A 19990-nucleotide genomic window follows, 5' to 3' on the forward strand; every position below is an offset into this window, starting at 1 on the left:
GTACCCTGCCCCGACAGACGAGACCGCCCGTGTGCACCGATACACTTTATTAGTTACAGGGACGACAGCGAGGGCCCGGGGAGCCGGGACGGGACGATAAGGAAGGGGGCCGCCCCCCCGCTACAGCAGCCGGTGGAGGTCCTCGAAGTTGAGCATGTTGTTGGCTGTCTCAGACCAGGCTGGGTAGGTGGCCCCGTCCATCTCGGAGGCGAGGCTGTTGGTGCTGTCCAGAGTGTGGTTGGTGCCCCCGATGACCTCATGGCACTCAGGGCACTTGCTCCTCTCCATCGCCCCCCCGCACTCCCCGATCACGTAGATGTGCCCGTTTTTGCACTTGAACCAGTGGCCACGGGGACAGCCGATAGCGTTGACCACCTGCACCCGCTCGGCCTCAGAGAGCCCCAGCCCCGACGCAGGCAAGGCGGCGCAGAGCCTCTCCAGGTCAGCCTTCACCGCCGCCTCATCCTCTGCCGTGAATTTCTTCGTCCCTTCCAGGATCTGACGTACGCTGGCAATCTCTGCTGCGAGCGCTGGGGTGAACGTCCCACTCGCATCTCTGCACCTTGCCAAGAGGCTCAGCAAATACGTCAGCCTCTGGAGCTCAGACTGCAGGTCAGACAGCTCCTGGCCCGTAAAAGTGAGGCGGGGCTGATCCAGCCACTTCTGGACTTCATCCAGCCGCTTTCTCAGCCCTTTCCTCTCATTCGCATCAATTTTGCTCAGAGACTTGGTTAGGTCTGCCACACGTTTGTAGAAGTTAAGCTGGTTCTCAATTAGTCCAATATTCTTTGTGGAAAGAACAGAAGCTTCTAGTTTATTTTTTAGCATAAGGAACACCAGGGGTAGATTCCTCTGCAGAACGGTATTCCTTACCAGTGCAACCTGCAGTCTTTTTCTGTTAGACTCAATTTCCTGTGCTGGGCCTTGAATTTTCTCTTTCACCTTTTCTATCTCGTCCAGCCACCTTTTCACAATGGTGCCATATCTCAAATTCTTTCTGATTGGCGTCTGACAGATAGGGCATACCTTCAGCTTGATGACATCATCATCTTCATCCATATAATGGTCAAGGCCTTGGGACTCAAAGACATGGCCACAGTCCTCAAGCTGTACAAATCGAGCGTCTGGGTCTTCCTCAAAGCCAAAAAAGATCTGGGTGACTTCCTCACGGTCACAAACGAGACACTTCTTTGGGCAGGGCTCTCCGCACAATCCAATACAAGGATGACCGCAGCACAGCAGCTTAGTGCATGGTACGTTGCAGCGCGGCCTATTGCATGGTTCTGAGCAAAGATTGGTACACTGGTAGTGCTGGCACCGCCACTCGCATGGCTCAGCACAGGGAAAACAGCGCTCTCCACATCTCTTTTTACACCTGCTGTGGACACAGTGGTTCTGACACTCCAGCTGACAGGGAGGGCATTCTGCAGTACAAGGCTGCCGACACTTGTGGGAGCAGACCAAGAAGCGCTTGCACGGGCTGCTACACGGCTTATGAAATCTTCCTTCATAGCAGGTATGACAGGATCCTGAGCATACATGACCACACTCCAGCGTGGCAGAACACTTCGTATTACATTCCACATGCTTCTCAAGCTCTGTCTCCTCAGTCATCCAGCATTTAACTTGCTGGTTGTGGCCACATTTCAGCATGGCTGTAACCAGTTCGGGACACTGCTTAGTGCATTCCTGCCCACAGAAGTTGCTGCATGTGTGCCCACAGTTCAACTTTTTCTGGCAAGGTTCTTGGCAGATAAACTTGCTCTCTGGAGTAGAGCATGGCACCATCTGCAGGTGGCCACACTTAGAAATCGTTTTCTCTACTATCACCATGCATGGTCCACAGACCTCATAACAGGACCGTGCACAGCGGTGCCCATCTGCACAAAGCACCTTTTGACAAGGCTTCAGGCACCGATAGTCTTTGTGCTCTGTGTCATATGGGTGGCATACCCTCGTGCAAACATGGCTGCAACTCAACCTAAATTCACAGGGACGAGTACAGCCTCCTTCTGGGACTTTGCTGAAGTCTGCTGCTGTAGATACCAGTGTCTTGGTTTCGGGGTGGTTTTGACAGCAAAGCATCAATGAGCGGCCAATGTGACCCTTTTCCCGAAGGGTGTGAATGATCTTGCTCCAGAGAGGAACTTTGCCCAGCATTCTCATATTTCCAATACAATACAGCCCTTTCTTAGCTCTGGATAGCGCTACACATACCCGATTAGGGATCTGTAAGAACCCAGTTCTCTCCTCACTGTTGCTCCGCACGAGTGACAGCAGAATAACATCATTCTCCTCCCCCTGGTACTTATCTACTACATGAACCTTCACACCTTCAAAGGTCTTGGCTGGCATGAGCTTACGCAGACAGAAAAGCTGTCCAGTGTAAGTAGTGAGAATGGTGATCTGAGAAGGTAGATAATCCTGACACAAGAAGTACTTGCACAGTTCCACTACAAACTGAGCCTCATGTGTGTTCTGGTGGCTTCTCCCTTCCTGGATCTCTTGCTCAGGAAAGTCATGTTCCACAAAGAAGAGATTAGATGTGACCCCCTGAAACAAGAGAAAGGAATGTCAGAACAGGATTTTAGCTTCTGTCACTGCAGCGTGGTTCCATATCCCTGATTATCCACTGACAGGAGGACTCTAAGGAGAGGACTACAGGATGCAGTTACCACATACTTAGGCGATTTCCTCTAGATTTCATAGTGTATTCATCAGATAGGAATTTAAGCTTAGTAATCACATTTCACCTTATAGTAACATCTCAGTATCCTAATATATGAAATCAGTTCCTGTGGATGATTTTATTCCCAATTTTTTCAGAGTTGTTTCTACTGTACCTTTTCAGGTTGTAGAAAAGAGAAGATTAAGTCCTAGTAACACCTGAGATACCAAATTCTTGAACACTGTATTTTACAGAAGCTCATTTTACCCAGTAACAGGGGTCAAAAGCAATTGCTTGGATTGCTGAAAACTCACTTTTATGTTCTCATACTTCAGGACAGAAGGATGGTTCTCCAGGTCCTGGTATATATGGGGAATGAGAAGCTGGGCAATTTCAGGACGCATGCGGTGCTGAAACACAAAGCAGCTGTATCAGTCTTGAGGAAGGAGCACCATATTTCCCTGTCAATATTCTGTCGTTCCACTGCACAGACTGCAGCTAAGTACAAGGATGACTTTCCAGTAAGAGTCAAGAAGGGAGCACCTCCCAATCCTCACCCTCCCCATTGCTGCCACCCCCGGCAGTTACAGAGGGAGTAGTAGCACAGTAACTTCAAGAAAATCATTCGGCAAGGTTGTTGTAATAAAAATGCTGGTGTCAGTGCAAATCTAAGAACACTGTTGTAGATAACAAAAGCCAGCACCTCACCCTAACCACTACATGAGCTTTTCTAGGTAGTTTTAATACAGGACTTGCCGGAGGCAGAATTAATGTCTCCAGGCACCAAGATAAATGATTATAGCAATTTAGCAGAAAGCAGCCTGAGAAGACTTGTGCTGTCAGTCCCCAGAGTTCTGGAAGTTTCAGATGCCACAATAAGCTGTGGGAAACACAGTGCTGCGGACAACATCACTGCATAATTGGGAATACACTGGAATACTGTTTGTGGCAGTTTGACAGCTCTTACCATTCTTCTCAGGAATTAAATAGCACGTTCTTTTCTTTTAGGCTGCTCTGAGAGTAGAAATATAAAAAAACCTTAAGTGTACTACAAACTTAACCTAAATGGAAATGCAATGGAGGGGGTTTTTAATAGCTCTTCCTCACTTGGTATTTCAGACGGACAAAGGGGAAATTGACTTTCACCAGCCGTTCAAAGAGAGAGACTTCCAGATTGAAGTTCTTGGCCAGGTCATACACATTTGCACTAGGCCGCAGCTGAAAGAGAAGGGAGAGGAGGTCCATGTTTGAGCACTTTTCCTATGTATTAGCAAGATTTTTTCCACTCATCTCTTTTTCTGTCACTGGTCCCCCATAGAGAGGCCAGAGACTGGATTCTTGCAGAAGTGCTAAATATCAAAGTTAGATACATGTGCTTGTATCCACTTCAGCTGTGAGTGTAAAATCACATCAGGTAAACTAAAAGACAAGTCCCACAGGAGCTCTACTCCAAACCTACAGGAGACAGGACCTACGGTATCAGCGGAAGCTGGGAGCAGTAAGTCTTGGCAACCTTTCACGGGTGGCGCTTGGTTAACAGGTTCTGGTTCATTTGCACAACAGTTGGAGGCATCAGTCATGGATGTTACCTGCTGGTGATCTCCAATGAGGATGAGATGCTGACAGGCTTTACTCAGAGTAGTAATGGTGTGAGCCTCAAGCACCTCTGCTGCCTCTTCTACAATGACAATTCGTGGCTCTAATTTTTGCAAGATCTGACGGTATTTGGCAGCACCTGAGCAAGGAGAGAACATAAACCTTAGTGGAATATAGTTACACACAGGCAGTATGGCAAGAGTTTTCAGGGAGGGGAGTAGGCTGTGCCCCAGAAGAGACTGGGGTTCTTCCCAAGATTCCCCATTTCAAGACTCTGCTTTTTAAACGTTAAACCAGCACTGTACCAAGTGTGGCTTCTGTATGAAGAGTTATTAGGGAAGGCAGGTGGGGATTAGAGTCCTATGCCTGCCCTGGCCTTTTCCCAAGGCTCTCTTCAGATATAAGATACCTACTCCATACATTGATCAACACACAGAAATACATCTAAAATTGTCTCTCCAAAGGGTCACATTACAATGACCTTTACACTATCGTGACCAGAAGGTGATGTGGGGATAGCAGTGCAGGTATTAGCTGTGCTTTACTCAGACACAACAAGTGGAGCATTTCTGTTAGAAGAATGCTGCTCGAGATGGAGGGAGTGCAAGAGTGCACAGAAACTGTTCAGGCAGTTGACAATTCACACAATAGCTGCATTTGCAAAGGGAGTCAGAGGTTAGAGAAGTCTGCAGACTAATGCAGAGCCTGACCCAGGCTGTCAAGCAGCACATGATACTAATCTTTTGGCAACAAGGTCCTTTAACCATTATGGGATGCAGTGCAATACTGGTTTGCTTTCCAACTGCTGTGCACCTGTAGTTGTCATCCCCACAACTTGGGCATCCTTGAGAATGCAGAGATCTTCCTGCAGCTTCAGTTCTGTCAGCCTTTCTGCTGCTGCCTGGTACTGCTGTTCATGCTGCAGAATCCTCTGTCGAATAAATCCCTGATAGGTCTGCAGCCAAAGCCTGAGAAGAAAGTGCCATTATCACACACAGCAAGGAGAACAGCACAATGATCCAGAAGTTCTGAGTGGATTCAGTTCAAAATCCTCCGTGTCTTTTGGACAAGATATTATCATCTGTACATAGTCCCAGACACACACAGTGGAGATGACAGCACTGCTGGTGCAGTACAGGGAAGGTAAGAACAAGCATGTTCAAATAAGGAGCTGAACAGATATGGACAGAAACACTGTGACGTGACAGACAGAGTTTGAAAACTGGAGCGGTCCTATGAAACATTTGTATGACAGACCCTGCAAAATAACTTTGTCACCTGTAAAGCCTCCAGCGGGAGCTCAGGTCAAGTTGCCACAGATCCTGGATAGCCTTGGCCTCCATTTCTGTCATTGCACTCAGTTTACGAAGCTCAACCTTCATCTTCTGTTTCATTTTCTTCCTCTGGGCAGCAGTTACCTGCAGGAAGAAAAAGCTCCACAATAAGCAGTTACAGCACAAAGATTCTTCTGTATCAGCATCCCCATGTTGTTATTTACACAGTCAAGCAGAGCCAGAGCATGCTAGTGCATGCAGTTACCTCCCACTGCATAGCCTTCTGTTGGGCTGTTCCTTCTTCCTGGTCCTCCAGCTTCATAGCCAACAGCATACTGGCTAGTTCATGAACAGCCCTGCGCTCTTCCTCCTTCCTTTTCTGAGACTTTACTGCCTCTTCATCCTCAAGCACTCTGTCAGCTTGAATCAGGTCAGCCTCCTCTGGGATCTCCAAAAGCTGCTCTTCTGCTTCACCTTCCCACTCCTCCTCTCTCTCCTGCTGACCACCTGTGAGAGTCACCAGTCACATGCAGTAAGCCACAGCCACTCCAGCAGAATCGCAGTGCAGCAGTCAGATCACTATGTGGAAATTAAGGTTAGTCTTCTTTCCACTACCTTACAGTATCACGCATCTTTCAGCGCCTGTTAAGTAGCAGTGTCTCTTTTCTGACACACATGCGCTGCTTAAGCAAATGCAGCTGTAGAGGATGGGGGTGGGTGTTCGTCTTTTTTTGTGTCTTTTTTTTTTTTACCTGGATTCTCAGCAGCATTGTGGGTGAAGAAAGTTACACCAAGGCCCAGCCACTCCAGAATCACTGAGTGTTGTGAAGCACTGTAGTAAAACTTCTCATCATCCTAATATAAGGAAAGTCAAATCAGCCAGGCCTATTGCACTTCAGAGTCTGAGGATGCTGCCAAAGCAGCACCTTGCAGCAGCAGGCAACTAGGACAAGTCCCCTGAGAGACCTCCAGAGCTAGAAAGTCTGAGCAGCCTCAGATCTTCAGAAAAAGCATCTCTCCTCCCCTTCAGTTCAAGAGGCTTTCATTTGGGCACTTGTATTTTTATGTCGATAAAGATCACTTAGAATCTCCACAGTTTAAAGGAGCAAACTTTAAAGCCCCTGCCTGCCCTGCCCGGTCTAGTCTACTGTCACTTGGCACAGCTTGCTATTCACGCCCTCACTTTCCTAGTAGCCAAGTGATGCTAAAAAGAAGTGTGCTTGGGGAACCTCAGACATTGGGACTGCTTGACTCAGAAGAAAGAGACCTCTCTTACCAGACGACTCATCAGGCTGTCCCAGTGCTGGGGCGCAATGCATGCTTCCAAGTGGCGCTCGTGCAGAACTCCGTACATTGTGCACTCCAAGTGCTTCGCTCCTTCATGGAGCTCCTGCTCAGCCTCTTTCATCTCACCTGCTGTCTACTCATAACAAAGAGAAGGGAGGCATCATTATACTCAGAGAAACAAAGTTTAGAAACAGCAGGACAAGAAACTGATAAAGTGAACAAGGACAGAAGAATGAAGAGGCTGACTTCAGTGTAAGACAAGGTGGAAGAACAGGTGCGGAGGAAGTTTAGTTAGCTCCTCCAATGCACAGGCAACCCAGTCCCATCATCTCCAGTGAAGTGTGCACATACAAGCATATAGGCTCTGCGGAGATGCGCTGGCAAGTTGTATCGGAATTCATACTTCTTCCTCAGCTCCTTCAAGGTGAATTGCTTCAGGACTTCACTGTTACTTCTGCCCCCAACACGCACCATCCCATGTTTTTGAAATTTGTATATTCCTGGGAATGAAAGAGAAATGTTAGTACCAAAGAGGCAAGCTCTGTTTTCTGCTGTAGGACAAGGGGTAGGGAAAAGACCCAGAACATCCTTTGTTTGCAAATGCTACACTGGATTGGTCTGAGTGAAGTTTTCTTACTGCTTATCAATGGGGCTAGAGTCACAAGAAAAATCCACAAGGGCAGGTCATCATGCCAGAAGACGGGCAGAGTAAGAGTTTTAGTATAATTTCTACCTGACCCTCTATCGTACTTGTCAGGTACTCTTACCTTCTAAGAACTGATCCAGTGCATGGTTAGTGTAGCAGACTACGAGGATGGGAGGCTTCTGGACAGTGCTTTGCCATGCGTGCTTATTAGTCAAGAGAGCCTGAACAATCTTCAAACCCACATAAGTCTTCCCTGTAAAACAAGCACAGAATCAGAAAGGGGCAATCTACCGCCTACAGGGTGCCTCAAAACACAGGAATCAAAAACAGACACAAGACTTCCTTCTAGGCTGCAAATCTGGTCTGTGCCAAGAGAGCTGACCCCAGAAGTAACTAGTTTACCAAATGTAAATGAAGTAGCATGACACTGTCTTTCTAGCCTGTGGTTGAGCAAGGCCATGCTCTGCAATAATCTTGTCTTTTGGTTAATAGACGAGATCTGGACCCAGGGCTTCCTCTACCGCTGAGTCCCCTGGCCCACTCTGATACTGGCTTCGTATGTGACATTTGGCTGCACGTGAAACATCCACATACCAGTGGAACACAAGCAGTGGTGCTTGTTGAAATAAGGTACCATTTAAAACAATCACAGTTAATCTTGTAATGCTTTATTCACACAGAGGACCATGGCTCAACACTCCCAATGTTCTAACATGCTATGAAGACAAATAGGACTGTCGTACAGCAAGAGGTACCGTGTTATCAAAGATGGTTGAAAATTTTTTTACCCCAATACACAAGCAGAGCCAACAGTGCTGTTAGTGTCTACTTGCAAGTAGGTTGGCAACACGTAAGGTTGGGTTTGTGTATTTGAGGATATTTTAGCCTTCTCCACAGCTCAAGCTATTGGGGCGACTCAGGCATCAATTAGGCATGGGACTAAAGCTTTGGACACAGTACAGCTGGCTTTCTCTGAAGTTAATCTCTCCTACATGGGGGAATCAAGGAGAACTCCTTAAATGACAAAGAATTAAAGCAAATGTTTCTCACCTGTCCCAGGAGGTCCTTGGATAATAGCCAGCTCCTTGGTGAGTGCAAGACTCAATGCCTGCATCTGAGACTCATCTAATCTCAAGGTTTCCATTGAGGGCCACTGCTCGGGATCTAGAACATGGACGCTTTGGCTTTTCAAACCATCATGGTGCGTCTCTTCATCTGAAAGGGGATCTTCCGTCAAGGGTGCAAAGTTGTAGACAGTATCCATTGTCAGGTACGTTGGCTTCTTCACCTGTGTGTCACATTCCACGATGTACTTCTGGAATGGGATATCTTCTTCCTGGATTTCCTGTAACCCTTCTAGCACATGTTGATAGGCCTCAAAGTAGGCAGTTGTCTCTACCATGAGGAAGGAGTCTGAGGGCTGAACCTGTGCCAGCAGTGCCTGGCTCTGTGCATTAAAACAGAGCTGCACGATCCCACAGGCAAGATCCGCGTTATCACGATTAGAAACAGTGGCAAAAAGGCATGTTTCAAAGTGATCTTTGGACATGCAGATCAGGGATCCATATAGCAACCGTTTGGAATTCTGCCATCGTACAAACCTCAATGGTTTTATGTCAAATTGGACCTTGTAAACAATACCAGTTGGGGAACAGACTGGGGTAATAATCCGTGCATCAAAGTAAATCCTGATATCATCAAATCTTTTCTTTCTCAAACCTTTGTCCTCAAAGCTCTCCAAAAGCTCCAAGATACCTTCCCTCAAAGGCCTTACAAAGTCTTCTCTCAAAAGACGGAAATGGGTGTCAAGATAAATGCTGGTGCTCTCATATCTTCCAGAAACAATATTGGGACGTAGAAAGGGTTTCTCGTCATGGTGTACCTCATTGTACGTAGGATAAACAGTCATTGTACGATAGCTTTCTCCTTGATCATCAGTCTGAGTCTGCCTAAGAATATAGTTATCAGCCCTCAGTGTGCCCTCACGTCTCTTCTCCTGCAGATGCTGCACGAGCATCTGGACTTTACTTAGATTCTTCTCTGTTTCTTCTGTGATGTCCACACCAGAAGCTCTCAGGGCATTTATGGATGCTGACAAGACTGTCAAGAGAATGGAGATGTTCTGTACAGAGCTGGCAGGGAAAATACTGATCAGCTCCTGAAGAATTGAAATTATGTTGGTAATATGCACAGGGTACTGATGACGTACAGCGGGGACTGCTTCTGTTACCATGTCAGACACGTACTGTGGCAGACAGATCTTGAGAAAGTTGGACTCCTTCACCACTCCCAAAAGCTGTTGGACACTCTGCCTATCCATTCGGGAAGTGCATGCTTTTTGAAGCACCTGACAAACAAGCTGAAGGAAACTGGGGTTCATAGTCATTTGGGAAAGAAGTTCCTTCAAACTCGGACTAGAAGCAAGTGTGATGACAACTTCTGAAGGGTCTTTCTGGAGGAGATTTTCAAGGAATTTATAGCCAATCCTTTTGACTTGCTGAGGCTGCTTGCTGAACTGGGCACCACCTGGGGTAGGGTTCTGATAGAAACGAGGATTCTCCCGAGGTTGCGTCCTCCTTCCCCTACCTTCATTTTCCTGCCCATTCCTTAGCCATCTACCTCCTTCATGGGCTTGTCCGCTTTGATACCTCCTTCCCCTACCCTCATTTTCTTGTTCGTTCCAGGGTCCTCTGGCCCTCTCATGTGCTTGTCCACCTTGATACCTCCTTCCTCTGCTCTCATTTTCTTGCTCATTCCAGGGTCCTCTGGCCCTCTCATGTCCTTGTCCACCTTGATACCTCATTCTCCTTCCTTCATTCTCCTGTTCGTTCCAGTGTCCTGTGGCTCCACTGTTGGCCTGTTCACCTTGGTTTCTTGGTTTATTCTTGATTGATTGAGGAACCCTCCAAATCCTGCCACCACATCTTTTGTCTCTTTGCCCAGGTAGAAGAGTATAATTTCTGGCTTGGGGACTTTCCCCTAACTGTGCTTGACCCGACACATTATTTGTTCTATTTCTGCCTCTTTGTGTAAAGCAAATATCCCAATGAACTGCATGCCCTTAAAAAATAAAAAAAAAAACCACTCCTTAATTATAAATCAACCACATTAACCTGCCTCCCAACAGAAACACACGAGCATTTTGGCCTGAGAGTCAGCATATTTTGGACTTTTGGCATCAAGTTAGAAAACTACCATTGCATTTGCACCCAGACTTTCAAGTTGACGTTTCCTTTGTACCCCTTTTTCTAACTGCTAAAAAGAGTGCCGTGCCTAGAGTTCACTTGAAGACACACACAGAGAAAAAAAAAACAACAAACCCTTTTCCACAGAACTGAAAGCAGAATTAAAGAAGGCCAAAGATGAAGTTTCCTGCCCAGGACAGGATTTCCTCAGGAGTCAGCCATCATTAAAATAACGGCAAAGGCAGCAGCAGCTGACTTTGAGTGTATATAACACAGTGAAAACGCAGACCTGGACAAACCCCAGCCTCTCGGAGTAGCAGGAAGCACAGACCTGGGAGCCTTTGTCACGCTCGCAACAGAATACTTAGGGAATACCAGCAGAAACACTTTGCAAAGAGATTGCTGCAGTGCATCGGCAGCTCACGGCCCCAACCAGACTCCGGGGGCAAATCAGGAAATGCTGGCATTTAGGCCGGAGAGGGAATTTCACTATACACGGGCAGGGAAGGAGCGGATCCCCCCTGTACCAGCCCCAGCCTCCTGCCCTGCCTTCACCGGCCGACCCTCACCTCTCTCTCCGGCTCGAGGCTCCTGCCCGGCCCCCTCCATCGCTCGGCCCGGTGACTCCTCTGCGGGGCGCCGCAGCCCTCTGGGGCGAGGGCACCGCTCAGCGCTGGGGGCTGCCGCGCTCCTGCACCCGGACACAGCCGCCGTCGTTCTCAGCGCTCCGGGAGCCGCCGCGCCCGCCCCCCGCCAAAAGTTTCACTTTCCAGTTCCCCACAAGGCCCGCCCCGGCGGGCAACGCCCCTGCCCTCCCCGCGCACCGGCCAGCTCCCGGCCCCAGCCCCAGCGGGCAGTGACCCCCGCCTTCCCTCGGCACCGGCGCGGCCCCAGCGGGCAGGGGTCCCCGCCTTTCCCTGGCGCCAACGCGCTCCCAGCCCCGGCGGGCAGTGCCCCCCCGCGCCCCCCTCGGCACCGACCCGCTCCCGGCGGGCAGTGCTTGCTCCCCACCTTCCCCCAGCACCGACCCGCTCCCGGTCCCGGTCCCAGCGGGCAGTGCCCCCCGTTCTTCCCCCGGCACCGACCCGGTCCCAGCGGGCAGTGCCCTTCCCCTTCCTCCAGCACCGACCCGGTCCCAGCGGGCAATGCCCCCCGCCCCGGCCCTGCCCCATACCGGCTATCCCCGGTGGGCAGCATCCCTCCGGTGGAGCCCTTCGCCCTTTCCCCGTACCGCTGATTTCGGTTTCCTTCCCGCCCCGCGGGGCGGGGGCAGCCGTCGCCCCGCCCACAAGAGAACGCCTGGACGGGTTCCATGCATGCGCAGCCGCCGATTCACGTGGTGACGCGCGGTTCCGGGACGCAGCTGCGGGGCCGTGGCCATGCTGCAGGGCCTGGGCCTGGTGGGCACCATCGCGGAGGGGGACGCGGGGCCCGAGGACCCTGAATCTGGGGACTCCGAGGATGAGGAGGTGAGGCCGGGCAGGGTCTCTTGGCTGGGTCGTGGGTGAGCCGGGCCGGACTGGGCTGGTGCCGAGTTGGGTCGGGCCGGCTCAGGTTGCATTGGGCCGGGTTGGATCGTGCTGGGCCGGGACCGAGGTCGGTGCGGTCCGGTTCGGCCGTCCCGCGGTCGTTGCTCATTGGTGTTACTGCAGGAGCTGCGCCGGCCTCCGGGCCCCAGACGGCGGGGACCCACAGGCGGGGACTTCAGTGCCACCTTCATCTTCGGCGAGGCGGAGGCCGGCGGGGAAGGTGCCTGGGCAGCAGCGCTGCGCCAGCTCCGGGGCAAGGTGAGGCCTGGGGCCGGGACCGGGGCTGCAGTGCCTGAGGCCGCAGGCCCCTGCGCTCCCCTGGGCTCCTCTTACAGCTCCTCTTTTGTGATTTCCTGCCTAGAGAGCAGCCACAACACTGGATGAGAAGATTGAGAAAGTGAGACAGAAGAGGAAGTTCCAGGTCGGGGCCTTTCTCTCTCATTGCTGAAAAGCCTGGTATGGGTTTGGCCTTCTACTGCGTTCCCTCCAGAGGCACAGACTCTGCAAGCACCCTGAGCTGCAGTGCTCAAGCCGCAGCTCATCGCCTCCACTGGGTTTGCAACCACACCTGATGTGTTGCTGAACTGATGAGAATGCAGAATTGTTAATGCTTAAGGTTGTCCAAAACCATGGATGTGGGAATGGGCTCATAACAACAAACAAAAGCTCACAAAGGTTTGAAGTTTCTTCTTTATCCTTTCTTCTTAAAACTTTTTTTAAAAATCTTTTTCTAGGAAAGAGAAGCTAAACAAGCAAAAGTGAAAGATGAAGATGCAGATACTGAGGATAATCAAACCAAAAAGCAGGAGTGTGAGGATTTCAGTGGGGACAAAGAAGATGATGATGTGGAGTCTCAGTATTCACTGGATGATGAAACTATCTTCAGAAAAGCAGGTATTAGCAGTACAGAGAGATGGTCAGGAGCAAGACTCTGACAGACTGTTGGCTCACTGGAGAAAAGTCTGTAGTGAAGCCTTGCTGGCAGTGGACAAGAACCTCTTGGGTTTTTGCTGTTTTCTTTCTGCAACATTCCTTCTGATTTTGGTCAAGCTTATTTTGAATGGTAGCCATAGTACTTTAATTGAACTCAACCCTGAAGAAGGATATTTGCTTGGTATTTTACTCTGTTGCATGCCTGTCTTTTGTTTCTGAGGCTTCTCCCTCAATAACTCATTCAGAGCAAAAAGTATGAGATGAAGGTAGTCACCATATCTTGTTATGTGTTAAGCTGTGCTTGTTAATCCCTGTCACACTTCTCTGTCTGCAGATACAGTCAAAGTGAAGGAACGGAGGAGATCGAAAAAGGGAGAAGTGGTAAGTGTTGGACAGAATGACACTAGGTCGTTCTCCAGCGCTTCTTCTGGAGGAACTTGACTTTGGTTAACAATCTGTAGCTCAAAAACCAGCCCAGAACCCTTTGATGGCATGTTGTGTTGCTGCCTGTGTTGTTCCAGTTTTTTTATTGTTGCTTTCTAGGAAGCAGAGAGCTTTTTTGAAGATGCTTCTCAATATGATGATAACTTGTCATTCCAGGACATGAATCTTTCACGACCTTTGCTAAAGGTATTTACCTAGTTTAGTTATTGCATATGTTACTCTGAAGAATGTTGTACAGCCTCCCCTTCGCCAATCAGAACTGTCAAATTCCTCTTCTCTTTACAGCCTCTCTGAAGAGGAAATTATGTGGGAGCTAGTGTGATGGTCCTTTAGGAGCTGTTATTCCCAAATAATGGAAACCGTTCTTTGATTTGCAATATATCAACACTATCTTGAGTGAGACTTGTCACAGAATCACAGAATGGTTGAGTTTGGAAGGGACCTCTGAAGGTCACCTTGCCCAGCCCCCTGCTCAAGCAGGGCCACCTTGAGCTGATTGTCCAGGACCATGTCCAGACAGCTTTTGAATATCTCCAAGGATGGAGACTCCACAACCTCTTTGGGCAGCCTGTGCCAGTGCTTGGTCTCCCTCACAGTGAAAAAGTGTTCCCTGGTGTTCAGAGGAACCTCCTGTGTTTCAGGTTGTTCCCATTGCCTTTGGTCCCATCACTGGGCACCACTGAAAAGAGCCTGGCTTCGCCCGTTTTTCACCCTCCCTTCGGATATTTATATACATCGACAAGTTTCCCCCTGAGCCTTCTCTTCTCCAGGCTGAACAGTCCCTGCTCCATCAGCCTTCCCTCATGTGTGAGGTGCTCCAGTCCCTTCATCATCTTTGTGTCCCTTTGCTGGACTCTCTCCAGCATGGCCATGTCTCTTGTACCGAGGAGCCCAGTGCTGGGGACAGCACTCCAGGTGTGGCCTCACCAGAGACAGAGTGTAATTGTTCTATCTCCTTTGTAGGCAATCACAGCTCTTGGCTTCAAGCAACCAACCCCAATTCAGAAGGCTTGTATCCCGGTGGGTCTTCTGGGGAAGGATATCTGTGCCTGTGCTGCCACTGGGACAGGTAGGAGGTTGAGCAGGGCACAGGAAACACAGAGAATTAGCTGTTCACAATTATTGGTAATTCTTGGTGGTGTGGTTTAACCACACAGCTGTTCGCTCAGGAGAGAGAATCAAAAAGAAAAAATAGGTAAAACTCATGGGTCGAGATAAAGACAGTTTAATAGGACAGAAAAGGAAGATGATGATAATAATAATTATGATAAAAGAATATACAAAACAAGTGATGCAAAGCGCAGTTGCTCACCACCTGAAGCCAGTGCTCACCTAGTTCCTGAGCTGTGCAGACCTCCTGACCAACCCCCCAGTTATATACCGAGCATGACGACATATGGTATAGAATATCCCTTTGACCAGTTTGGGTCAGCTGTTCTGGCTGTGTCCCCTCCCAGCTTCTTGTGCACCCCCAGTGTACTTGTTGGCGGGGCAGTATGAGAAGCTGAAAAGTCCTTGACTGCTTGGCAGCAACTGAAACAGTGTGTTACCAACATTATTCTCATCATAAATCCAAAACACTGCGCTATGCCAGCTGCTAGGAAGAAAATTAACTCTATCCGTGCTGAAACCAGGACACTTACTAATTCTTCTTAATTTTTTTCTTTAGGTAAAACAGCTGCCTTCATCTTGCCTGTCCTCGAGCGCCTCATTTACAAACCTCGTCAGGCTCCAATAACACGAGTATTGGTTCTAGTACCAACACGAGAACTGGGTATTCAAGTGCACTCTGTCACAAAACAGCTGGCGCAGTTCAGCAGTGTCACAACTTGCCTTGCTGTAGGTTAGTATTAAGTTGCTTATGTGAACCGTACAGCTCGCGTAAGCTGCTATACAGAGCTGGGAATTCTGTGTTACCAAACTGGAGGCTATGCGGTTATTGCAGGTATGCTTCTGGTAGGTGTGCTGTGGTTTAAAATCTTGCTTTCCAGTACCGTGCCGTACTTTTTGTTCGTTGGTTTCTGGAAAGAAAAGGTGGGGTCACTTCCAATTGTGAATGTGGTATTAATCTGAGTTATTTGCTGTTCTTTGGGTAATTTGCATCTGTGTACTCTGCTGCTGCGTCCTCAGGGAGTCAGCAGTCCGTGTTCACTCCCTGCTAGGTGGTCTTGATGTGAAGACTCAGGAAGCAGCTCTGCGTTCTGGGCCAGACATTCTTATTGCCACTCCTGGGCGACTGATTGATCATCTCCACAACTGCCCCTCTTTCCACCTAAGCAGTGTTGAGGTGCTGATTTTGGATGAAGCAGACAGGTAGGCTAAGCCGGACAGCAGTGAAAAATGAGATGGTAGTTTTCCGCTTTCCTTTTCCCAGGCTACAGGGCAGTCTTTGCTGCCCTGCCTTAAGTAATGATTCTTAGCTAGAACCAGGTGAAGCTGCCTTACCTTGCTGCTTTTCTCCTGTGTAGGATGCTGGATGAATACTTTGAGGAACAGATGAAGGAAATAATCAGGTTGTGCTCCAACCACCGTCAGACAATGCTTTTCTCTGCCACAATGACAGAGGAGGTAAGACAGTCTGCTGAGGGGCATATTGAGGCAGAAAGTTGAATACACGTTTGTGTAGTCTTTTACCAGAGATTATATGGACTGTTTTTTTTTCTTAACTTGTTTTGGTAGGTGAAAGATTTGGCTTCCGTTTCCCTGAAAAATCCCGTCCGAATTTTTGTGAACAGCAACACAGACGTTGCCCCTTTCCTGCGGCAGGAATTTATCCGGATCAGACCTAACCGAGAGGGGGACCGTGAGGCTATTGTATCAGGTTAGTGATGAGCAAAGAAAAGCTGAAATCAGCAGGTGACTATGAAGCAGGCTCCTGAGAGGACTGTCTTTCAGCTCTACTGACACGAACGTTCCCAGATCATGTGATGCTTTTCACCCAGACCAAGAAGCAAGCTCACCGTATGCACATCCTGCTTGGGCTGATGGGTCTACGGGTTGGGGAGCTTCATGGGAACCTCTCTCAGGCACAGCGGCTGGAAGCACTCAGGTATTAGCTGGCTTAGTTGGCAATCATGGGCAAAAAACAAGTTAGGAGATGGAAGTCTTAGGGCAGAAGTGGATCGTAGTGTTCATTGCTGATGTATTTGTTATCTCTGCTCAGGCGCTTTAAGGATGAGCAGATCGATATTCTGGTAGCTACAGATGTGGCTGCACGTGGACTTGATATTGAAGGTGTTAAAACAGTGAGTATTTGCAGTGCTGAGCTTTTTAATGAGTCCTTTAATACTGTTTCCCTACTGACACTGTTTCTGTTATAGGTAATCAATTTTACCATGCCCAACACCACGAAACACTATGTTCATCGAGTGGGTCGGACAGCAAGAGCAGGCAGGGCTGGTCGTTCAGTTTCACTTGTGGGTGAGGAAGAGCGCAAGATGCTAAAGGATATTGTGAAGGCTGCCAAAACGCCAGTGAAAGCCAGAATTCTCCCCCAAGGTACACACTTCACTGAGGTAAAAAGCAGGAGAGCAGTTGGCAGGGAAATACTGGAGTACAGAGGGGCACTGAAAGAGGTGGATGTGAAAAGAGGTGCAAGATGGACTTTATGTGAGCTGCTTCTGATGTTCACACTGTATTGTTTTCAGATGTCATACTAAAATTTCGAGAGAAGATTGAGAATCTAGAGAAAGATGTGTATGCAGTTCTGTGCTTGGAGCGTGAGGAACGTGAGATGCAGCAATCAGAGGCCCAGGTAAGGATTTTTTTTTTTAAGGAAATTTGTTTTTACCGTAGTTTTTTTAGGATCTGGAGTAGACACAGTGCATAAGGAAGTTGCCCTAATGTATTTAACCTGCCTGCTTTAGAAAGGGCAGAGAGAGATATTTTTTTAGCTACCACGAGCTCACTTCTTGCCTGAATTATCTCAGATCAATAGGGCAAAGAAGCAGCTGGAGACGGGAAAACAAGAGACTGCGGGTGAGGGTTTGGAGCGGAGCTGGTTCCAGACCCGTGAGGAGAGGAAGAAAGAGAAATGTGAGTCATGACACTGCTGCCACTTTAAATTCCATAGCTGCAACTGGATTGCACTCTGTACTTTGAGAGGTTCTGTATTCTATGTTTTTCTTTGTCTTTACAGTGGCTAAAGCCCTGCAGGAGTTTGACCTAGCATTACGAGGCAAAAAGAAAAGGAAGAAATTTATGCAGGACAGACAGAAAAAAGTCCAAATGACAGTGAGTACATTTATGGACAAGTGGCACCCTGGGTAGACAATCCTTGTTGTCCCTTAGCAAAACCTCACATCACTGAAAACTTGCGTTTTAACACCTTTCAGCCAGAGGAGAGGTCACAGTTTGAAATCTTGAAATCTCAAATGTATGCTGAGCGGCTGGCAAAAAGGAATCGCCGAGCAAAACGAGCTAGAGCCTTGCCAGAAGAGGAACCAGCAGCAGTACCAGCAGGTGGAGACTTTTGGTTTACGGCTGACTTACCTTATGTCTGTTACTTTGTTACAAATAGGTAAATTAAATTAATTTGTATAGAGGGAAGCATTGATCCTTGAAGGAAAGGCCACGGGTGCTGACCAGGGTGTGTGTTTGCAAAGAGGAGTCATTGCTGTTCCTGAGGGTTAGGCTAATTGTTGTGGTCAAGGCTACTGGGCTCTAGTAAACACGATGATGCTGTGGCTTTCTCTCACCAGCCAACGTTCTGACTATTGTCTCTGTGTTAGGTCCTAAGCGGAAGAAAAAAACATCTGTGTTTGATGAAGAGCTTACCAACACAAGCAGGAAGGCCCTGAAGCAGTACCGTGCCGGGTAATGCCTTAGTAGTGGTATATTAGTCCAGACTTCAGTAGGTGGGATTTTATTTTTGCATCTCTGGACTTTCTCGGGATACTTTGATACTGGGGGAAGAGGTGGGCAGAGCAGAGAAGGGATTCTTGCAAGAAATACCTGTGCTATTGACGTATTTCAGTGGCTTTTGTCTTACCTCCCCTCTCCCCTCTTTCCTAAAAAGCCCATCATTTGAAGATCGAAAACGCTTGGGTATGGCCCAGCATAGAAAAGGAGGAAACTTCAAGTCCAAGTCCAGGTATAGCTCACCTTTACTTTTGTATTCCAGTCTTCCCCTCCCCCCCCCACTTTGTCTTTCCTCTTCTTATGATTGTTTAAAGGTTAAACCCTTGCTAAAAGGTTTGTTGGTTTTGTTGTAGCTCGCCCTCCTAGTGCGGGTCTGATGCTGCCTTTATAGCACATTCCTACACTGCTGCTTGGGAGAGCATTGCCTAGAGAACGCTCAGTGCTGTTCCTTTCCCTTGAGAGTTGGGCTGGTGGAACATCTTTTCAAATATCTTCTCTTTCAGGTACAAGAGAAAGTAAGAACTGCTGTTCAGTTACCAAAGGGGTAATTTGGACAAGGCGGACATTTCAGACTCGCTCTCTCCAGGGCCTGGATTTCTTTGTACTGCAAGGAAACAGCTTCAGTAAAATCAACTCATTTTTCAAGTTCTGGAATAACTTTGGGATGTTTGTTAATACCTGGTTGAAGACCCTGTGTGAAAACAGCAGCAGCCTACACAATAAAGGATTGATTTTTATTTTTTTCTAAACAGTTTGCTCTGTTTTATAGGATGGATAGAGCAACTGAGAGCTGGGATATGGAATTCAAGTTGTCTTTAAGGCAAGAACTGGAGAACACTTGCTGCTTTGTTCATATACTTCTGTGATCTCAATTAATTAATATGGCTGAAAATTATTTCTATGTTTGAGAGCCTATTTCTAATAAGAAAAAAAGTTTCTCAGGCTACCTGTCACAAAGATGGCTTCAGAGAGGACAGTCACAGGAATTAAAACAAATCTCTAAGAGGGCACTATCTGAAGAAAGGATTATCCCCAAAGGAGAGGGGGCAGACAGCTTCCTCCTAACTGAAAAGAAAGCAGCTGTAAGCTGAGGCAAGAAGGGAAGACCAGAATGCAGGCTCATTAACATTGCTGTATGCAATTAATGATAGTTTTGCTCATCCTGGCTTTTTTTTTTTTTTTTACTAGAAGCAATGTAGCTTCCCCCTATAAAATCAAGCAGGTTTACTGGAGCAGGTTAATAAAGCAGCAGGTTAATGTAGAGCATCAGTGATCACTATTCTTAATACAGGCACCACTGTACAACCATACTTAATTTTATTGAAGTGTAACTATTTATTTGCATTTTTACCATCTCTACCATCCCAACAAACTTTTTTCATCAGCCTTGCTGCATTTCATTGATAATGCTTTAATTCCTGTAAGGAACACAGACCAATGTAGACTTAAATGGCCCAGACCAGCCATTAACTTCTGAACTGTCAACACAAACCAAGCTTTTTGCTTCAAACCTGCTTTTCTGGGGCACCAGAGCACAGTAGCGAAAGGTAAGGGCTGCACTCCTGAAA

General features: G+C 48.0%; 2 protein-coding genes across 4 annotated transcripts; one reads left to right on the top strand and one right to left on the bottom strand.

Moving 5' to 3' along the window:
• Positions 1-30: 30 nt before the first annotated feature.
• Positions 31-12019, bottom strand: ZNFX1 (zinc finger NFX1-type containing 1). 3 transcript variants are annotated; one of them, XM_054845417.1, is made up of 14 exons: positions 11831-12019; positions 11226-11347; positions 8522-10531; positions 7593-7724; positions 7177-7325; positions 6815-6958; positions 6291-6393; positions 5804-6045; positions 5543-5682; positions 5078-5232; positions 4258-4403; positions 3776-3886; positions 2983-3078; positions 31-2553 (listed from the first exon to the last, which is right to left on the bottom strand). In XM_054845417.1, the coding sequence occupies exons 1-14, from the start codon at positions 11968-11970 to the stop codon at positions 121-123; spliced, it is 6123 nt and encodes a 2040-aa protein (XP_054701392.1). In that variant the 5' UTR covers positions 11971-12019; the 3' UTR covers positions 31-120. The 3 variants fall into 3 exon arrangements, with proteins under 3 accessions (XP_054701392.1, XP_054701391.1, XP_054701393.1); XM_054845416.1 differs by having other exon boundaries at positions 11786-12019; XM_054845418.1 differs by having other exon boundaries at positions 11888-11985.
• On the top strand, positions 11969-19171 carry DDX27 (DEAD-box helicase 27). The gene is made up of 21 exons (XM_054845419.1): positions 11969-12125; positions 12309-12443; positions 12547-12606; positions 12920-13079; positions 13453-13499; positions 13662-13748; positions 14526-14631; positions 15232-15405; positions 15725-15875; positions 16031-16130; positions 16242-16383; positions 16458-16611; positions 16726-16807; positions 16883-17060; positions 17210-17316; positions 17492-17597; positions 17701-17795; positions 17897-18023; positions 18293-18377; positions 18580-18654; positions 18926-19171. The coding sequence occupies exons 1-21, from the start codon at positions 12036-12038 to the stop codon at positions 18939-18941; spliced, it is 2277 nt and encodes a 758-aa protein (XP_054701394.1). The 5' UTR covers positions 11969-12035; the 3' UTR covers positions 18942-19171.
• Positions 19172-19990: the final 819 nt, after the last annotated feature.

The sequence above is a fragment of the Grus americana genome, chromosome 17 (assembly GCF_028858705.1).
Source record: "Grus americana isolate bGruAme1 chromosome 17, bGruAme1.mat, whole genome shotgun sequence".
NCBI lineage: Eukaryota > Metazoa > Chordata > Aves > Gruiformes > Gruidae > Grus > Grus americana.

Coding starts and splice junctions, on each gene's coding strand:
- ZNFX1 (XM_054845416.1), bottom strand. CDS start 11,970: ATGGAACCCGTCCAGGCGTTCTCTTGTGGGCGGGGCGACGGCTGCCCC. Junction 5,683..5,803: donor AGAAGGCTATGCAGTGGGAG/GTAACTGCATGC, acceptor TTCTTCCTGCAG/GTAACTGCTGCCCAGAGGAA. Junction 3,887..4,257: donor TCATTGGAGATCACCAGCAG/GTAACATCCATG, acceptor CTTCTCTTTCAG/CTGCGGCCTAGTGCAAATGT.
- DDX27 (XM_054845419.1), top strand. CDS start 12,036: ATGCTGCAGGGCCTGGGCCTGGTGGGCACCATCGCGGAGGGGGACGCG. Junction 14,632..15,231: donor CTGTGCTGCCACTGGGACAG/GTAGGAGGTTGA, acceptor TTTTTTCTTTAG/GTAAAACAGCTGCCTTCATC. Junction 17,598..17,700: donor GGAGAGGAAGAAAGAGAAAT/GTGAGTCATGAC, acceptor TTGTCTTTACAG/TGGCTAAAGCCCTGCAGGAG.